This window comes from Balaenoptera musculus, chromosome 1 (assembly GCF_009873245.2).
Source record: "Balaenoptera musculus isolate JJ_BM4_2016_0621 chromosome 1, mBalMus1.pri.v3, whole genome shotgun sequence".
In the NCBI taxonomy this organism is placed as follows: Eukaryota; Metazoa; Chordata; class Mammalia; order Artiodactyla; family Balaenopteridae; genus Balaenoptera; species Balaenoptera musculus.
Window position 1 is genome coordinate 149,527,047 of NC_045785.1, and position 21,953 is coordinate 149,548,999.

At 36.4% G+C, this 21,953-nt stretch overlaps 2 protein-coding genes and 1 pseudogene across 2 annotated transcripts in view; 1 reads left to right on the forward strand and 2 right to left on the reverse strand.

Annotated features, from left to right (window-relative positions):
- The window catches only part of LOC118881047 (membrane cofactor protein-like), a 52,475-nt gene that overhangs the window by 17,264 nt on the left and 13,258 nt on the right, over positions 1 to 21,953 (reverse strand). Inside the window, exons 2-5 of the mRNA XM_036825426.1 lie at positions 20,393 to 20,581; positions 19,956 to 20,058; positions 7,618 to 7,703; positions 6,592 to 6,786 (exon numbers count right to left, since the gene is read on the reverse strand). Coding sequence (XP_036681321.1) covers positions 6,592 to 6,786; positions 7,618 to 7,703; positions 19,956 to 20,058; positions 20,393 to 20,581 — 573 coding nt within the window. The remainder of the gene's footprint in view (positions 1 to 6,591; positions 6,787 to 7,617; positions 7,704 to 19,955; positions 20,059 to 20,392; positions 20,582 to 21,953) is intronic.
- Positions 1,212 to 1,592, reverse strand: LOC118892312 (mediator of RNA polymerase II transcription subunit 9-like). Its single transcript, XM_036846804.1, has one exon. The coding sequence runs from the start codon at positions 1,590 to 1,592 to the stop codon at positions 1,212 to 1,214; it is 381 nt and encodes a 126-aa protein (XP_036702699.1).
- Positions 10,361 to 10,791, forward strand: LOC118901342 (annotated as a pseudogene).

The following is a 21,953-nucleotide window of genomic DNA, read 5'->3' on the forward strand; positions in this document are numbered from 1 at the left end:
TGACACCTCCCTGCACACCTGACAGGTAGCTGCTGGCAGACATGGACAGAACCCCTGCTCAGAACATCTTCAACCTATATTCCTGCCAACTTGCAGGCAGCTGTTAAGCCCCCAACTCGGTCAGCACAGGTTATGAGCCCATTTCTAGATCTAAATGATATTCAGCCACCTCTCCCGCATCCTTCAGAGGTGAAGGAAAGAGGTGCTCTTACCTCAGTCTGGTCACACTAACACAACGTCCGTCTAGGAGAAACAAAGGTGTTTACAAGCATCTATGAACCAGGCCTTGGCCGCATGACTGCCAGGTCCAGTTCTCCCCACCCCGAGGGGCCATCAGAACCGTGGCTCTGAGCGAAAAGCACATCATGACCACCTGCTGGCACGCAGTGAGAAGGCCAGAGGGGAAGTCGTGGTTAAACCAGGAACAGGACTCTGAGAAGCTGGAAGAAGGGTCTGTTCACCTGGAGACCATGGCCGGTGAGACCACGTGGTCTGAGGTGGTCTGGCCATTCTTGGACATGAAATGGCTCAACAAGCTGCCTGAAGGTGACAAGGGACAGAGGAGCAGGAGTCTCTGCCATCCACCCACACGTGGGAGGCAGAAACCTGGAGGCGGGGCTGCCGGCAGGGCTCTGGGTGGGCAGCCCACGGACAGTGACACCCACCCTCAAACACAGAAGGAAACAACTATTCCAGAGCAAAAAGCCACCCTCCAGTCTTTAGGAACAGTGCCAGTCTCCCAAGGCCTTTTTCTATCCTAAACCCTCGCATGTGAACGCGGGCCTAACTATGCAGTGGACTCCACGCACCCTGCTGCTCACTCAGCACTGGCTACCTGGCTACCCACCACCTGGGCCGGGAGCGGAGGGGAGGGGCAGAGGGCAGCCGCCTCCCTTCCTGCTTTGCCCCGGGATCTGCCAGCCCAGCCTGAAGGCCGGGCCGCGGCCCCGCCCCTCCGGCCTCAGGAGCCCTCCTCCTTCCGGCAGCAGGCGCACAGTCATTATGCATCTGGACCTTGGGGACAGTACACAAGGACTCCCGGGGAAGCCAGCACGCACACCGGCTCTGCAGTCAGGGCCACGTTCAGCTAAGCAGGCAGTATCAGAGACCCCCTCCACAGGGCTGGAGGCAGGGGGCCCGTGCCCACCTCGTCCCAGAGGCCAGCTCATCTACTCCTTGGGGATCTCAAACATGCACAGGCTCTTGTACTTCTACAGGAGCTCATTCTTGGTCCGGACCTGCTCGCGGAGGCGGTGCAGCTGCTGCTGCTGCCGTTCGGGGCTCAGGTGGATGCCAGGCATGGCGCTGACCACCTTCCGCATCTCCTGGAACTTGGTCTTGAGGGCGTTCAGGTCCTGGTGGACATCAGGGCTGTCCTTGTCCATGCATTTGATAATGTTGTGAACCAGAGGGAGGAAGGAGCAGTTCTCCTCAGCCTTCACGCCGGCCGGGGATGGAGGCCTCAGCGGCGTGGAGACCGGCGGCAGCGGCTGCGGAGGCGGCAGCGGCTTCATCTCGGGCAGCGGCGGCTCTGTGGGTGGCTGCAGCGTATCCTTCTCCTGCCGGCCAACAGACACCCCCACAGAAGCCATGGCGCCCAGGACCCACGCCAATATATAGCTTTTTAAACCAGAAGGAGGGTTTCTCTTTTCCTGTGGATCTGAATTTCCATCAGATATCATTTTTGTTCAGCCAGGAGAACTTACCAGTTCTTGCAGTTCACGTTGGCTAATGACAAATTCTCTTAGCTTTTGTTTATCTGAAACTGTTTTTATTTACTTCACCTTCAGTTTTGAAAGAGTTCTCCTTGACAGGGAATTCTAGGATAAGTGCTTTATTTTTCTTCCAGCACATTAGCAGAAATTATTGTCTTCTCATCTCCACAGTTCCTTAAGAGAAGTCAGCTGTCATTCTTCCTTTGGGGTGAGGAAGGAAGAATGTAATATGTTCTTTTCCCCTCTCACTGGCTGCTTTTTCTTTTGTTTTTAGTTTAGTGAGGGTTTCTTGGTAAATTTTCAAAATTTATTTATCCTGCTAGGGTCACTGAATTTCCTGGACCTCTGTGGTTGTTGTTTTAGATCAAATTCAAATAATTGTCCAGATGAACTTATTTGCAAAGCAGAAATAGAGTCACAGATGTAGAGAACAAACTTGTGGTTACCAAGGGGGAAAGCGGTGGGTGGGATGAATTGGGAGATTGGAATTGACATATATGCACTACTATGTATAAAATAGGTCACTAATGAGAACCTGCTGTATAGCACACGGAACTCTACTCAGTGATCTGTGGAGACCTAAATGTGAAGGAAATCTAAAAAAGAGTGGATATATGTATATGTATAACTGATTCACTTTGCTGTACAGCAGAAACTATCACAACATGGAAAAGCAAAAATACTCCAACAACAACAAAAAAAACCCCAAATAATTGTCTATACTGTTCTTTCTTTCTGAAACTCCAATTACATGTATGTGTACTGGTTGCTATTCTACCACAGGTGTATAAGTTTCTCTCCTCTCTCTCATTTAATATTTCTTTTCAAATCATGTTGGGTTTGTATTGTCTTGACTTCAGGTTCACTGTTATTTTCTCTGTTGTGCTAAACTGCTGATAATTGCACTAATGATTTTCTTTAATTTAGGTTTACTAGATAATATTTACGTATAATTAAACACTTTTAAGTGTACAAGTGTATGATGTTTAATACATACAAATAATTTATGTATCACAAAAAAAATAGAATGTTTCCATAACCTCCCCAAATTTCCTCATGCTACTTTGTAATCAACCTTCCCCATACCTCTAACTGTCTTCCTCACCCAGCCTACCATTGATCAATTTTCTATCCGTACAGTGTTGCTTTTCCAGAATGTCATACTGGGATCACTTTCTCGGAGTATGGCTTATTTCACTTAGTACAATGCATTCATTCCTGAGATTCATTTCTGTTGTTGCATGGATTAGAAGCATACTCCCTTTTATTGCAGAGTATTATTATATTGTATGGATGTACCAAGGTTCTTCCTCCATTCACCAGTTCAAGGACATATGGGTTGCTTCCAGTGTGGGATGATTACAACTAAGCATGCTATGAATATTCTCATGCAGGTTTCTATGTGTACATGTTTTCATTTTACTTGGATTGCAGAGTTGTACATTAAGTGTATGCTTAACTGTATAAGAAATTGCCAAATTGTGTTCCAAAATGGTCATACCACTTTGCATTCTTATCAGCAATGTATCAGAGTTCCAAATACTTCATATCCACATCAAAACATGGTATTGCTCATTTTTCTTTTTAATTTCAGCCATTCTAATAGATGTTTAGTGATATCGCATTGTGTTGTTAAATTACATTTCTGTTATTACTAATGATATTGATCAACTTTTCATGTGCTTTTTGGCATCTGCATATCTTCTTTGGTGAAACAAGTCTATGCAAATATGTTGCCCCTTTTTTTGTAAATTGGGTTGTTTTCTTCTTACTGTGTTTTGAGAGTTCTTTATATATCATAGGTAGAAATCCATTCAGAAATGTCCTTGGCAAATATTTTCTCCCAGTCTATGGCTCTTTCTTCTTTCTTAAAACAGTGTGTTTGTGAGCAGAAGTTCTTAGTTTTTAAGAAGTGTAGTTAATTTTTTTTCTTTAAAGGATAATGCTTTTAAGGTTTTTGAAGAAATCTTTGCTAAGTCGCAAATATTTTCTATGTCTTCTAGTAAGTCTTATAGTTTAGGTTTTACATTTAAATCTATGATCAAGCATCTTTTCCAATCACAATGGTATGAAACTACAAATCAACTACAAGAAGAAAACTGGAAAAAAACCAACACATGGAGACTAAACAGCATGCTACTAAACAATCAATGGGTCAATGAAAAAACAAAAGGAAATAAAAAATATCTTAATACTAATGAAAATGGAAACAGTGCATTCCAAATCTATGCAATGTAGGAAAAACCATTCTAAGAGATAAGTTTATAGCAATACAGGCCTACCGCAAGAACAAGAAAAATCTCAAGTAAACAATCTAAACCTACATCTATAGAAAAAAAAAAACCTGAAAGTTTCTAGAAGGAGAAAATAATAAAGAACAAAGTTGAAATAAATGAAATTGAGAGTAAAAACAATAGAAAAGAACAATGAAACTAAGAGCTGATTCTTTGAAAAGATTAAAAAAAGATTGGCAAACCTATAGCCACACTCATCAGGAAAGAAAAGAAAGTATCCAAATAAATAAAATTGGAAATAATAGAGAAGTTACAACCAATATCACAGAAATACAAAGGATCATAAGAGAATACTATGAACAATTATACACCTAAAATTGGAAAACCTGGAAGAAATGGATAAGTTCCTAGAAACATACAATCTCCTAATACTGAGTCAATAAGAAATAGAAAATCTGAATAGACCAATTACCAGTAATGAAATTGAGTCAGTAATCAAATAACTCCCAACAAACAAAATCCAGGATGACACGGGTTCACAGGTGAATTTTACCAAACATTTAAAGAACAGTTAACTTTTGCTTCAAAAGACACTATAAAGGAATGAATAAAATGAACCATAGACTGGGAGAAAATAGAACTACCATATGACCCAGAAATTTTACCTCTGGGTATTAAACCAAAGAAAGCAAAACACTAATTCAAAAAGATTTATGTAGCCCTTTTTTCATTATAGCATTTTTTACAGTAGTTAAGACATGGAAGCAACCTAAGTGTCTACTGATAGAATAATGGAAGAAGATCTGGTATATATACAATGGAATATTACCCAGCCATAAAAAGAATGAAATCTTGCCATTTGAGACAACATCGATGGACCTAGAGGGTATTATGCAAAGTAAAATAAATCAGTCAGAGAAACACAAATACCATATTATTTCACTTATATGTGGGATCTACAAAACAAAACAAATGAACTAATAAAACAAAACAGAAACGGATTCATGGATACAGAGAAGAAACTGGTGATTGGCAGAGAAGAGGTGGCTGGGAGGATGGGCAAAATAAGTGAAGTGGATTAAAAGGCACAAACTTCTAGTTATAAAATAAATAAGTCATGAAGTTATGATATACAGAATAGAGAATATAGTTAATAATTCTGTAATAACTTTAAATGGTGACAAATGGGAACTAGACATCATGGTAATCATCTTTTTATGTATGTAAATGCTGAATCACTATGTTGTACATCTATCTGGTTTTGGCATCAGAGCAATGCTGTCCTTATGAAATGAGTTGAGAAGTATTCCCTCCTCTTGTGTTTTCTTAAGGCTTGGTATAGAGCTGCTATTATTTATTCCTTAAATATTTGGTAGAATTCCCCATTGAGGACATGGGGTCTGCAGTACTCTTTGTGAGAAGGATTAATTTGTCAAATGTATAGGCATAGAGTGGTTCATTTTATTCCCTCATTATCTTTCAAATGTCCACAGGATATTTCATGATGTCCCCTTTCTCACTCTCTGTATTGGTAATTTGTATCTTCTTTTTTCCTGTCAGACTGTCTATAGGTTTATCTATTTTTATCAATTTTCTCAAGAACCACGTGCTGATTTCTTTGATTATCTCTGTTTTTTTTTTCTCTTTTCAGTTTCATTGATTGCTAACTTTATTATTTCCTTGTGTTTTCTTGTTTTCGGTTTAATTTGCTCTTCTTTTTTAGTTTCTTATGGTAGAAGCTTAGATGATTGAGTTGAGACTTTTCTATTTTTCTATCATAAGTATCTCATACTATAAATATCCTTCTGAGCAATACTTTTTCAGTATCCCACAACTTTTGATATATTGATATGCTGTTTTTCATTTTTATTCAGTTCAAAACACTTTCTAATTTCCCTTGTGACTGCTTCTTTGACTCATGGGTTACTTAGAAGTGTCTTTCATAGTTTTCAAATATTTGGGGATTTTACATATACCTTGTTTTGATTTCTATGAATACGTTCATTCCATTGTGATCAGGTAATATACTGGTAATAGTTTCAGTTTTTTGGAAACGTGTTAAAAATTATTGCCTAAAATATGATATTAGAGAATGTCCCATGTACACTTGAAAAGAATAAATATTTTGCTATTATTCAGTGGATCCTTCTTAAAGAGTCACATCTCGTCCAGTGTCTCCCTGCTTTTGGTCACTCTGTATTCATTAAACATTGTTATTTAAATAAGTTTTGGCCATAGTTTAACAATCTGATCGGTGAGAGGGTTAATCTTTTACCATTTCCTGCAGCCAGAGCTCTCAGATGTCTTATAATACAAGTAAAACTTTCTTATTTTTTAAGCCAGTGTGTGTGGAGTTTTCTGATGCTTACAAACAAACAAACAAATAAACAGTCTTAGCTCATGCATATACACAGTAGTTCATGATGTATAAATTGGAATGCCAAGGACATGTGGACTGACGTATGGGGAACTGTACAACTAGAACTATCTTTTAATTTGATTTGACCAATATTAAATTAATTAGAAGTCAGTTTAGCAGGAGGAGCAAGTACATAAATACTTTTACTTGTAGGTAAAAGTATTTATGAAGTGTTTCCACAGTATTTACAAATGCAGGAGGAAGTAAATGGAAATATTATTACCTTTACACTGAGGAGAGTCACTACTCCATCTGTCACTATCAACACAAACAAGCACACTCTCTCCAACAAGTGAATATTCATCTGGTCCATCTGAAGGATTACAGCTATAAGTTACTATTTCATTATATTCATATTCGTCCTTGTAATTGGTGATTCTTCCATTTGTTATGTTTCTAGGTGTTGCACACAAAATCCCTTCAAAAGGGGGAAAGAAGGACATGAAGTAAAGGTAAAAGATTAGGACAGCATTAGCAAAGTCCTATGAACTGCCTTCAAAGAATTCATTAACATATGATTAATATAAGCTAGTTGTGAATCCAATGTCCATTTAGAAGAACGTCTCTATGTGAAAATGTATTATCCCAAATTCAAACCATTAATGTAGAAATTAACGTTTAGAATAAAACTTGTTTTCTGAAATATCTATATAAGATATGAAATACACATATTTATCTGCTAAGTTTTGTTTTCATCATCATGAAAGAGGCTGACAATTTAATGCTAAAATACACTTGTGATTAAAAATATAACTCAGTGCTAGTTGAGAAATGCTTTATGATTTATAAATATCTCTATTCACAAATTGGTTGTTCACATGAATACTGAGTATTACTGTCATTTTTCACTTTCATCCTTATGAGCATACAGTGAAATTTTCCAGAGGCTTCAAATGATGTGATTTTGCAACTGACTGAATCCACATCTCTTCCTTTAAGTCAGATATTAAAGTAATTTGCAAAAGTGTAAAACAATGCCACTATTCTTACTATCTGTTTTGGAAACTTCTGATTTTTCATAAAAATATGTTGCATATACTAACATGTATTGAGGTTACTCTTCTTAAAAATGAATTAATAATTATTTTTAAAACTTTTCTGTTTTAATTCCAATATAATAAATATTAAGACATAACCCATATAAAGAGAAGCTCTTTGGTGTCTATGTTAATTTGAAAGCATAAAGGGGTCCCCAGGCCAAAAAGTTTGAGAACTGCTGCTCTATGTTCTAAAGAGAGAATGTACTTACTTTCACATAATGGGGGATTATCACCCCATATCACATTATTTCCAGAAATTTCACAATATAGAATTCTTGATCCAATCATGTAAAAACTAAATGAGAAAAGAAAAGTTATTATGTTCTTTAGCAATTACAAGATGTGCATAATAATGAAAAAAATTTTTATATGGTTGTTTTTCTGCACTATAGTAATTTGAGAGAGAAGTTTCTTAAAATATAATGGATGTGCTAAATCTGCAACACAACCAAATAAAGAGTTTCTGCATGTGGACATACATTGGCCTACAGCAAAATGTCTAAATTACTATCATGCCTGTCAGTGTAACCCCTTTGCTATCTCTGGCAAATGTATCACACGTTCACTTCTACACTTTTGCTCACACCATTCTCCTCAGTAAGGACTGAGAAGAGAGATCAAGCCCTAGAGCTTGTGACTGCTTCTTTGACTCATGGGTTACTTAGAAGTGTCTTTCATAGTTTTCAAATATTTGGGGATTTTACATATACCTTGTTTTGATTTCTATGAATACATTCATTCCATTGTGATCAGGTAATATGCTGGTAATAGTTTCAGTTTTTTGGAAATGTGTTAAAAATTATTGCCTAAAATATGATATTAGAGAATGTCCTATGTACACTTGAAAAGAATAAATATTTTGTTATTATTCAGTGGATCCTTCTTAAAGAGTCACATCTCGTCCAGTGTCTCCCTGCTTTTGCCTGGCTTCAAGTTCCAGCTCTAAGACTGACTTCTTATTTGAGCTTGGGCAATCCCCTTAAGCAAGTTTCTCTTGCTCAGTTTCCTCATCTATGAAAAGGGGGATAATAGGGGATAATCACTCATGGGATTGTTTTGAGGACTGGATGAGTTGGCATCTGGCACAAGGTACTAGGTAAGTTGTAACTCTTATTAATATTCTAGGTACTAGGTAAGTCATAACTCCTATTAATATTCTTCAGATCAAAATACAGGCATATCTCATTTGATTGCTCTTCACTTTATTGAGTTTTTAACAATTGAAGGTGTATGTCAACCTTGAATGGAGCAACTCTATTTGTGTCATTTTTCCAAAAGTGTTTGCTCACTTTGTATCTCTTGTCACGTTTTGGTAAATATCACATATTTCAACTTTATTACTATTATTATACTTGTTACAGTCATCTGTGATCAATGATTTTTAATGTTACTACTATGACTCGCTGAAGGTTCAGATTATGGTTAACATTTTTTGGCAATATGGTATTTTAAAATTAACGTATGTACATTTTTTAGACATAATTCTATTGTGCACTTAGTAAACTATGGTATAGTGTAAACATATTTTAAAAATTTATTTGACTTGCTTTATTGCAGTGGTCTGGAACTGAACCTGCAGTATCTCCAAGGTATGCCTATACATTCCTAGGAGTAGCTCAGGAATACTCCTACTTGATGAAATCTTCTCTGATGATTTAAATTCACAGTACCCTCTCCTCCTCCTGAACTCTCATTGTAATGATTGTGAGTGACTTTATCTATTTGATACTTCTTCTCATTTACTATTTTGCTTTGATGCCTCTCTTGTATTTCTCAAGAAGGATACAACTTCTTTAAGAAGAGTCTATGTATTGAACTTTTGGTATCCCTCAAAATACCTAGCAGGCTCTCTCTATATAAATAGTCACTGAATGTTCCATTATTTTTAATTGATCAATTTAAAGAATACTGTACCTGCTTCCAGCTGACTTTTCCCCCAAGGCTCACTCATTGATTCTAGATTATAATGTGTGTTTCTGGGATGATGGCAAGTTAAGAGGCACCAGGAATCTGTCTCCCCACCTTGACAACAATTGCACTGGTAGAATCTGCCTGATGTCACTATTTTGGAACTCTGGGCTCTGTTGATGATTTGCAATTTCCAGGTAAAGACTTGAACAGGTTAAATTGACTTATTATGGTCAACTTCTGTTCTTAGCACAGTGGCAACTACCCATCCCCATTCACAGCAGTATGGCAAGGATCTGTGCATGTGTTCCCAGAGCAGCCTACAAGTAGCCTGTGGGAGCCTGGATGGTCAAAAAGGACCCTGTCCTCCAAATATGAAGATCTGTGTTCTTATCACTGATTGCTGCTTCTGATCACAGAATCAGTCAAAGAGGTGGCAAGCCATTGTTGTCACACCTACCCTCACTCTTGCAAGCCCCTTCCACCCTGGCTGAAGTAACTTTCAGGGGACTTAAATATCCAGTGTGCTTTGTTCCCCACTTCATTTTTTGCTTTTTCCCCTTTCAGAAGCCAGACATTAAACACTAGAACATTCAAAAGCAACTGCAAATTCAGGAGAAATCAGAAAGTGGTTGTTCGTGCCCAGGGAAAGGCTCAGGAAAGACCTGAGATAATCTTCAGTTTATACATCAGGCTGATCTTCAACACAGAGACACCATACAAAAATAAAAAATAACATAAAAGAGCAAGCTCTAGGGAAGTGGGGAAATCTAATTTCCAGGGTTACCAGATTATTAGATTCAAATGTTCTGTTCAGTAAAAAAAAAAAGTCACAAGGCATACAAAGAAACAGGAGAGTATGGGCCATTCAAAGGAAGAAATAAATCAACAGAAATTGTCCTTGAAAGAGAACTGATGGCAGACCTACTAGACAAAGACTTTAAAATAACTGTCTCGTGAAGGCACTCTTAGCAGTAAATCGATGAATGCCCGTTCTGCTGCCTGATCTTTTTTCAGTGAGGGGGCTGAGTTGCAGACATAGAGATGCAGATCTTTATGAAGACCCTGCAAGCAAGAACATCACTCTCAAGGTCAGGCCCAGTGTCACCACTGAAAACATCAAAGCTAAAATCCAAGACAAGGAGGACAACTTGCTTCCCCAACATCATTGAATTTTTGCAGGCAAATAGCTGGGGGATGACCACACTCTCTCAGAGTACAATATCCAGAAAGAATCCACCTTGTACTTGGTGCTTTGCCTGTGAGGTGGCATCATTGAGCCTTCCCTCCACAAGTTTGCCCCAAAATACATTGCTACAAAATGATCTGCCACGAGTTATGCTCACCTGCATCTCTATGCTGCCAACTGCCACAAGAAGAAATGTGGCCACACCAACAACCTGTGCCTCCAGAAAAGGTCAAATAATGCCTCTCCACTGGCTCCTCCTTTGCCTGCAGGGAGGCTTCCTGCCTAAGCCCCATGGGCCTTGGGCCTCAATAAAATTTGAAAGAAAAAATGACTGCCTTAAAGATGCTTAAAGAACTAAAGGAAGAAATCTAGAAAGTCAAGAAAATATGTGTAAAACATGGAAATCTCAATTAGGAGACAGAAAACCTAGAAAAAAACCTAAAGGAAATTCTGGAGTTGAAAAGTACAATAATGGAAATTAAAAATTCACTGGAGGAAATAAAGGCACATTTGAGCAGAAAGAAGAAAGAATCAGAGAACTTGAATACAGGACAAAGGAAATTATTGACTCTGAGGAACAGAAAGAAAAATGAAGAAGAATGAACAGAGCCTATGGGATCTGTGGGACACCAACAGGCATACTAACATATACACTGTGGGACTCTCAGAAGGAGAAGATACAGAGAAAAGAGCAGAGAGGATATTTGAAAAAATGATGGCTGAAAACTACCAAATTTCATGAAAGATGTGAAATAAATAAGCCAAAAGCTCAATGAACTCTAAGATGAACTCAAAGAGACCCACACTAAGACACATAATAATCAAACTTTCAAAAGACAAAGAGAGAATACTGAAAGCCACGAGAGAGAGAGAGAAAATCATCACATACAGGGGACCCTAAATAAGATTATGAGATTTCTCATTAGGAACTCAGAGTCCCCAAGACAGTGGGCAGATATGCTCAAAGTGCTAAAAGAAAAAAAACCTTATCAAACAAAATCCTCTATCCAGCAAAACTGTGCTTCAGAAGTGAGGGAGAAATTAGGACCTTTTCAGAAATAAAAGCCAAGAGAGTTTGTGACGACTAGACCTCAACTGCAAGAAATACTCAAAGGAGTCCTGCAAGGTGAAATAAAAGGACACTAGACAGTAACTCAACTCTGTGTGGAAAAATAAAGATCTCACTAAAAGTAAATGTGTGGACAATTACGAAAGCTAGCATTGCTGTAAAGGTGGTTTGCAGCTACAGTTTTTGTAGTTAATTTGGTATAAGTTCAAATTGGAGTTTTATAACTGTAGGATGTTAAATGTAATCCCCATGGTAACCACAAACAAAATAGCTACAGAATGTAATGATACAAAAGGAAATGATACAGGAATTTATACATATCACTATAAAAATCAACTAAACACAAAAGAAAACAGTAATACAGGAAATGAGGGGGAAAAAAGCTATAAGGCATAGAGAAAACAAATGGCACAATGACAGAAATAAGTACCTCCTGTCAGTAGTTATATTAATTGTAAATGAATTAAACTCTTAATCAAAAGACAGAAATTGACAGAATGCATAAAAACACATGATCCTACTATATGCTGTCTACAAGAGACTGACATGACATCCACAGACACAAGTGGGTTGAAAGTGAAAGGGTGGGAAAAGATACTCCATGCTAATAGTAACCAAAAGAGAGCAGGAATGACTATACTAATTCAGACAAAATAGACTTTAAACCAAAAGTGTACAAGAGACAAAGAAGGACATTATATATTAAAAAGTGTTAAGTACTGGAAAAAGATATAACAATTATAAACATTTATGCATCTAATGAGAGGCCACCTGAATATATGAAGAAAAAATGACAGAACTGAAGAGAAAAGCACACATTTCTACATAATAGGCATTTCTACAATAATAGTTGGAGATTTCAATACCTCACTCATCATAATGGATTGAACAACTAGATAGAAGATAAGTAAGGAAGTAGAGGACTTCAACAATACAATACCAACTAGATCTCACAGATATATACAGAGCATTCTACCTAACAACAACAGAATACAGTCTTCTCAAGTGCACATGGGACATTTTCCAGGTGAGACCATATGTTAAGTCACAGATGAAAAACACAAATTAATATTCTTCATAACATAATGACATAATAAATAATACATAATTATTATGTATTAATATGCTAGGTTAATTAATTATGTCAGTCTAAAAATTAAATATTAATTAATCAATAGATTTAAAAAGAGAGATATACAAAGTATGTTCTTTGACCACAACTGGACAAACTTAAAAATCAAAATCAAAAGGGAAATTGGAAAATTCTCAAAATAGTGAAAATTAAAATTGAAAATTAAATTGCTTTTAAGCAACCAGTGAGTCAAAGAAGAAATCAAAATGGCACTTAGAATACATTTTGACATGAATGGAAATGAAAATATAACATACCAAAACTTACGGAATTCAGCAAAAGCAGTGCCGAGGGGGAACTTTAAAGCCATAGATGCTTACAATAAAAAATGCAAAACATTACACACTCTGAAACCCAAGCCAGAGGCAGTAATTTGAAAGGAGCCTGGGTCAGACCCACTCGTTGATCTTGGAGAGCCTCCTAAAGAGGAAGGAAGCAACTGGCCTCCTCCTGGGAACACAGAGGGAGGTCATTCTACCATGAGGACAGTGGTGCTTGAAAAACTGCCATTTGGGGAGGGTCTCCCTAGCTTATTAGGGTTGGGGGCTTATCCACTCACCAGTTAGCTGGCACCAGCCCTAGGATGCACTGGGCTGAACAGCCAGACACACTGGGACCTAGTCTTGCCCACTAGCAGGTCGATACCAGCCCTAGGAGACCCTGGGCCAGGCAGACAGCTGCACCAAGACACAGCCCCACCCATTAGTGGGCCATCAGTTTCTGCATGAGGCATGGCCTGGCAGCCAACCAGCCTTGGAGCCAGCACTGCCTATCAGTGTTCCCCAGTAGTTGACCCTGCCACAACAAAAGAGCCTATGCAACCCACATAAGGGACAACACTAGAGCATATAGGTATAGTAAACAGAGGGGAATATGTTGCTGGGCCATGTAGGACATTTCCTATATAAGACCACTTCTCCAAAATTGAGAAACATAACTGAACTACCTAGTATATAGAAATAAACACAGAGAATTAGGTAAATGGAAATCAAAAGAAAGCCAGGATACAAATACTTATATCAGACAAAATAATTTAAAACAAAGACTGCTACAAGAGGCAAAGAAGTACACTACATAAAGATCAAGGGATCAGTTCAAGAAGAAGATATAGCAATTTTAAATATATATGCACCCAATATATGACCACCTAAATATATAAGGAAAATTTAACGGATATAAAGGGAGAAACTGACAGCAACACAATAATAGTAGGGGACTTTAACACCCCACTTACATCAATGGACAGATCATGCAGACAGGAAATCAATAAGGAAACACTGGCTTTAAATGGTACATTAGATCGCATGGACATAATAGATATGTATGGAACATTACATCCAAAGCAGAAGAATGTATTATACATTTTTTTCAAAGGCACATGGAACTTTCTCCAAGATAGATCACATTCTAGGCCACAAAACAAGCCTTGGTAAATTTAAGAAAATTGAAATCATATCAAGCCTGTTTTCTGACCACAAAGACATGAGACTAGAAGTCAAGTATTAACAGTAACATGTGAAGGTTAAACGTTATGCTACTAAATAACCAATGGATCACTGATGTAATCAAAGAAGAATTAAAAAAAAACACTGCAGACAAATGAAAATGCAAACACAATGATCCAAAATCTGTGGGATGCAGCAAAAGCAGTCCTAAGAGGGTAGTTTATAGCAATACAAACTTACCTCAGGAAACAAGAAAAATCTCTATTAAACAACCTAACCTTACACCTAAAGGAAGTAGGAAAAGAAGAACAAACAAAACCCAAAGCTAGTAGAAGGAAAGAAATCATAAAGATCAAGGCAGAAATAAATGAAATGGAGACAAAAAAATTAGAAAAGATCAGTGAATTGAAGACCTGATACTTTGAAAGATAAACAAGTTATAACCAGACTCATCAAGAAAAAAACGAGGGCCTAAATCAATAAAATCAGAAATCAAAATGAAGAACATAACAACCAACACCACAGAAACACAAAGGATCATAAAAGTTTACTATGAACAACTATATGGCAATAAAATGAACAACCCAGAAGAAATGCACAAATTCCTAAAAATGCACAATCTCCTAAGACTGAACAAGGAAGAAATAGAAAATATTAACTGACCAATTACCAGTAATGAAATTAAATCACTAATAAAAAAAACTCTCAACAAACTAAAGTCACATAGGTGAGTTCTAGCAAACATTTAGAGAAGAGTTGATACCTATCTTTCTCAAAATACATTGTATAGCACAGGGAATATTGCCAATATTTTATGATAACGATAAATGGATTATAATCTATAAAAGTTTTGAATCACTATGTTGTACACCTGCAACTAATATAATATTGTAAATCAACTATACCTCATTAAAAATGTTAACACCTATCCTTCCCAAGCTATTTCAAAAAATATAAATGGAAGGAACACTTTCAAATGCATTCTAAAAGGCCAGGATCACCCTGATACTAAAACTAGACAAAGACACCCAACAAAAGAAAATTATAGACCAATATCCTTGATGAACATAGCTACAAAAATGCTTAATAAAATATTAGCAAAGAAATTCAAAACTACTTTAAAAGGATCATACACCATGATCAAGTGGGATTTATTTCAGGGATGTATGGATGGTTCAATATCATCAATCAGTGTGATATAACACATTAACACATTGAAGAATAAAAATCATAGATTATCTCACAGATGCAGAAAGCTTTTAACAAATTTAACATCCATTTATGATAAAAAAAAAAACCTCTCAACATAGTGCATATAGAGGGAACATACCTCAATATAATATAGGCCATATATGACAAGCCCACAAATAACATACTCAGTGGTAACAAGCAGAAAGCATTTCCTCTAAGATCAGGAACAGGACAAGGATGCCCACTCTCACCACTTTTATTCAACATGGTATTGGAAGTCCTAGCCACAGGCATCAAACAAGAAAAATACATGATAGGAATCCAAATTGGAAAGGAGGAAGTAAAACTGTTACTGTCTGCTGATGATTTGCTACTATATACAGAAAATCCTAAAGATGCCACCAAAAACTATTAGAACTAAATAATCAATTAAGTAAAGTTGAAGGACAAAAGTTAATGTACAGAAATCTGTTGTGTTTCTATACACTAAAAACAAACTAGCAGTCAGATAAATTAATAAAACAATCCCATTTGTAATTGCATCAAAAGAATAAAGTACCTGGGAATAAAGTTAACCAAGGAGGTAAAAGACCTCTACTTGGAAAACTGTAAGACACAATGAAAGAAATTGAAGATGACAGAAGAAAATGGAAAGATATACCATGCTCATGGATTGGAAGAGTAAATATTGTTAAAATGACTGTATTCCCCAAGACAATCTTCAGGTTCAATGCAATCCCTATCAAAATACCAATGGCATTTTTCACAGAACTAGAACAAATAATTCTAAAATTTGTATGGAAACACAATAGACCCCATATAACCAAACAATCTTGAGGAACAACAAAGCTGGAGTTATCACATCCCCTTATTTCAAAGTGTACTACAAAGCTACGGTAACCAAAACAATGTGATACATAAACAGACACATGGATCAATGAAACAGAATAGATTGACCAGAAATATATCCATGCTTATATGGTCAATTAATCTATGGCAAAGGAGACAAGAATATGCAATGGGGGAAAGACAGTCTCTTGAATAAATGGTGTTGGGAAAATGGATACATGCAAAAGAATCAAACTAGACTACTTTCTCAAACCACATACAAAAGTAAAGTAAAAATGGATTAAAGACTTAAATGTAGGACCTGAAACCATAAAACTTCTAGAAGAAAGCATAGCTAGTATGCTCTTTGATATCAGTCTTAAAAGTAATTTTTCAGATCTGTCCCCTCTGTAAGGGAAACAAAAACAAAAAATAAACAAATGGGACTACATCAAAGTAAACACTTTTCACACAGCAAAGAAAACTATCAACAAAATGAAATGTGAGAAGATATTTGCAAATGATATATCTGATAGAATGTTAATACTCAAAATACACAAGGAACTCATGCAACTCAAAATTTAAAAAAAAATTAAAAATGGGCAGAGGACTTGAACAGACATTTTTCCAAGGAAGATATACAGGTGGCCACTAGACATATAAAAAGATGCTTAACATCTAATCATCAAGGAAATGCAAATCAAAAGCACAATGAGTAATCACCCCACACTTATCAGAATGGCTGTGATCAAAAGACAACAAATAACAAGTGTTGGTGAGGAAGTGGAGAAAAAGGAACGTCATGTAAGTTGGTATAGCCACTTTGGAAAACAGTGTGGAGGCTCCTCAAGAAGATAAAAATATAATTACCATATGATCCATCAATTCCACTTCTGAGTATTTTTATGAAGATAAGAAAACCATTAATTCAAAAAAGTATATGTACCCCTACGTTCATTGCAGCATTATTGAAAATAGTCAAGATATGGTAGCAAACTATCTGCCCTTAAATAGAATGACTGGATTAAATATATATATAATTCATATATGAATTTCATATATGAATTTCATGTATATATGAATTCATGTATATATGAAGTTTTAAATTGTCAAATTAGATGTATGTATGTATATACACACACACACAAAATGGAATAGAATTCAGCCATGAAAACAGGGAAATCATGCCATTAGCAACAACGTGGATGGACCTAGAGAGTATTATGCTAAGTGAGATAAGTCAGACAAATACAAATATTGCATGATTTCACCTATATGTGCAATTTAAACATAAAGCAAATGAAGAAACATAACAAAACAGAAACAGACTCCAGTTACAGAGAACAAAAAGGTGGTTGCCAGAGGGAGGAGAAGTGAAATAGGTGAAGGAGATTAAGAGGTACAAACCTCCAGTTACAAAAGAAATGTAAAAGGATGAAACGTACAGCCTGGAGAAAATAGTCAATAAATTGTAATAACTTTGTATGGTGACGATGGTAACTAGACTTATCATGGTAATCATCTTGAAATGTATGGGAATATCAAATCTGTATGTGATGCACTTGGAACTAATTTAGTTTGTAGGTAAATTATTCTTCAATTAGAAGTTAGAAGAGAGCTCTAAAATAAACAACCTAACGTTACAACTTAAGGATCTAGAGAAAGAAGAACTAAACCCAAAACTAGCAGAAGGAAGTAAATAATAAAGATTAAAGCAGAGATAAAAAAATAGAGAAGAGAAATTCGTAGAGAACATCAATGAAACCAAAAGTTTGTTTTCAAAAAGAGCAAGAGCGGGGGAGGGGGTGGGGTGAATTGCAAGACTGGGATTGACCTATATACACTACTACGTATAAAACAGATAACTAGTGAGGACCTACTGTATAGCACAGCGAACTCTACTCAATGCTCTATGGTGACCTAAATGGGAAGGGAATGAAAAAAGGAGGGGATATATGTATACGTATAGCTGATTCACTTTGCTGTATAGCAGAAACTAACACAACATTGTGAAGCAACTATACTCCAATAAAAATTAATTTAAAAAAAAAGGAGCAAGAAAATTAACAAACCCTTAGCTAGATGGACTAAGCAAAAAGAAAGATCCAAATTACTAAAATCAGGAATGAAAGTGGAGACATTATCACTTAGTTCTACAGGAAAAAGAATATTATGAGAGTTCTATGAATAATTTTATGCCAACAAATGGATAGCCTAGATATAATGGACAAATTCCTATAAACACAAAACCTACCAAGACTTAATTATAAAAAAGTAGAATATCTGAATCGACTATGACTACTAAGGAGATTGAATCAGTAGTCAAAAATCTCCCAATAAAGAAGAGTCCTAGACCTGATGTTTTCACTTGTTAATTCTGCCAAACATTTAAAAGAGAAGTGATACCAATCCTTCTCAACCTTTTCCAAAAAATTGAAGAGTAAGGAAGTCTTCTGAACTTACTCTATGAGACCAGTGTAACCATGACACCAAAGCTAGATAAAGACATTACAAGAAAGGAAACTACAGAACAATATCCTTTATAAACATTGATGCAAAAATCCTCAACATTATACTAGCAAACAATTCATCAGCATATAAAAAGGATTGAAAACCATGACCAAATGGAAATTATTCCTAGAATGCTAGGATGGCTCAACACATGAAAATCAATCAATGTAATATGCCACATCAACAGAATGAAGGGGAAAAGCCACATGATCATCTCAATTGGAGAAGAAAAAGCATTTGACAAAATTCAACATCTTTCATGATAAAAAATACTCAACAAACAAGGAGCGGATGGGAACTGCCTCAAGATAATAAATGCCATACATGAAAAACACAATGCAAACATCATACTTAATGGTGAAAATATGAAAGATTTTCCTCTAAGATGAGAAAAGGCAAGGAGGCTCACTTTTACCATTTCAATTCAATATAGTACTGGAAGCTCTAGGCAGAGCAATTAAGCAAGAAAAAGAAATAAAAGGCATCCAAATTGGAAAGAAAGAAGTAAACTTATCCCTGTTTGCAGATGATATGATTGTATATGTATAACACCCTAAAGATTCCACACATACACAAAAATATTAGAAATATTAAATGAATTCAGCAAAATATGATTAAAGTTAATATTAAGAAAACCTATTGCATTTCCACAGTGTATTATATTTACCCTCTAAATTCATATTTTAAAATAAATGCCCAGTATACCCAATATATACTATTAAAGGAGCTCTGTAGAACAAAAGTTATTCTTAAAGGCTCAGTACCTCTTTTTGAGATGCTTCACTCCCTTGTATCAGTCTTAAAAATAAGTTTTTCCAACTAAGAGATCATGATCAACATTATCGTCCAGGTTAGGCAGATCAATTTGGATCTTGTAAAACTACAGATTATCTCAATATGAGTAACTTTGGTTGGCAATTCTACCTCTTATTTCCATAAGCCCTACTTAAACTCTGAGAACTGATCATTTTAAACAGGGTACTCTTTATTTTCAAGAATAAAGTTACCATGATTACTACATCTTAAATACATACAATAGGCTTATTATTACATATAGTAAGTTATACAGTTTTACTTTGTTTCAATTTAAACTTCTTTCTAATTACACATCTTTTAAGTCTTCATAAAAACAAGAGTTGCTTGGCTACAAGTACAACTTGTCACATAGAAAGCAAAATGAAATCAAATTTACAGGAATGCTTAAGAAGAGGAGCAAAACAAAAATGGAATTAGTAACACTTAACCTTATTTCCACTAAGGAGCATCTTACTTACCCCTCATTACAAAAATAGTGAGCTTGTGAACCAAACATAGTACTTCCATTTACATAGTTAACTTGGCCATTTACAGGATCTCCTAGATTAGGACACAATTTTCCTAAAAGAAAATATTCAAATATGTTGGTTTATACCAATTTCAAAAATAGATTTAAATCAAATTCAAAATTCGACATTGCTTGTTAGAATTCATGGGAATCTTATTATTCATTTGTTATTTTTTCCTTATTATATGGCCAAATATGATTCATATTTACCCAGGCAACCAATTGCCAAGAAAAAGATTCCTTGGGGATTTCTCAAAGCCTGAAAAAATGCATTTCAATCTAAAACCTATATTCACATGAGAAAAGCATCATTGCACTAGTGGAATATGCATGCTAAAATGTGTGAAAATTTCCAGAGACATAAAACAAATTTTTTTGTTTACTTACTTGTACAGGCCTCCTGGAGAGGTGACCATGTATTATCATCCTGACAAACAGCAGAGGGGGGAAGAGGAGGAGCCATGGGCTGGAAACCTAGGCGACATTCATAGTGTATAGTTTCCCCAGGACTATAATTGGGTTTTGGGGCACCCTGGAGCCTCATAGTTTCAAATCTTGGTGGATCACCACAGGCATCTAAGTAGGAGAGAATAAGAACATGAAAATAAAGTACTTTATCTCCTTCATCAGCCAGGGACTGTGGCCTGACATCAGGTAAGTAGTATGGAATAAATAGATTCTTGGCAAGATTTTAAATGACTGTTCCATGCTTTTATCTAAGTGGTAGTAGTATCAAAGGATGTACCTTGCTTACTTTAAATAACAATCTATTAGCTTTTGGTTTGTTGAGAAATAAGGTGAACTTTCATTCAACACTAAATTGAAGAGATAACAACAGTGTTTTTGGTTTTAAAATATATTTATATGTATGTATCCTTCCCCACTTCCTTCCAAATCCAAAACTCACCTCTCCTCTTTTCTATAGTATATAGCACTCTGCTCAGATTACTCTTCCACAGTTTGAAACACAAGCACTTGTCACATCAGGCTCAGTTTCCTCTCAGAATGCAAGGTCCTAGAGGGCAGGGATCATATGCCTTCTTTTTGTACTACACTCTCTACACACTGGGTGCTCAAGAAATGCTATGGTAAGAGGTAAATATCAAATAAGCATTGTGGATTTCATAGATAAAAATAAATATGGAGTAAAATATTTAAAAATATGACTTCCTTTTATTTGTTTCATATTAATGAATTGAGCATTTTATAAATAAATGGACACCCTTTTTTTAAAAAAGTATTTTGCAGAGAGATGTGAATGCAAATGGTTCTATTTATTTATTTTTGGCTGTGTTGGGTCTTCGTTTCTGTGCAAGGGCTTTCCCTAGCTGCGGCAAGCGGAGGCCACTCTTCATCGTGGTGCACGGGCCTCTCACTATCGCGGCCTCTCTTGTTGCGGAGCACAGGCTCCAGACGCGCAGGCTCAGTAATTGTGGCTCACGGGCCTAGTTGCTCCGCGGCATGTGGGATCTTCCCAGACCAGGGCTTGAACCCGTGTCCCCTGCATTGGCAGGCAGATTCTCAACCACTGCGCCACCAGGGAAGCCCCTGAACACCCTTTAAATACCAAATTTTATTACTTTGAACAGCCTTACATAAAAAATTGGTTTCTTGGACATTACTGTAAACATAATTTAATATCCCTTCACTGATTACTGGATCATGCATTCCCTTAGAAGTTCTCTGAAGTAGCCGTTTGGGCTGTTTATACAATATATCCTGACAGTAAAGCTGCTATGTTGTTATGCTTTTAGAATTTTTTACTTCTGGCCTTTGTTTGTGGGGGTTCTTCCCTAGAAAATGTCATTCCTGCTTCAGCAAGTTCTCTTCCTTTTAATTGTCTGTGCACTTGAAAACCTTATAAATCTGATAGAAAATTCAATAATATAGTGGAGACAAATCAAGTAAAGTCCTAAAGGGCTAAAAGAATGCAGAGGCATCTCCTGTA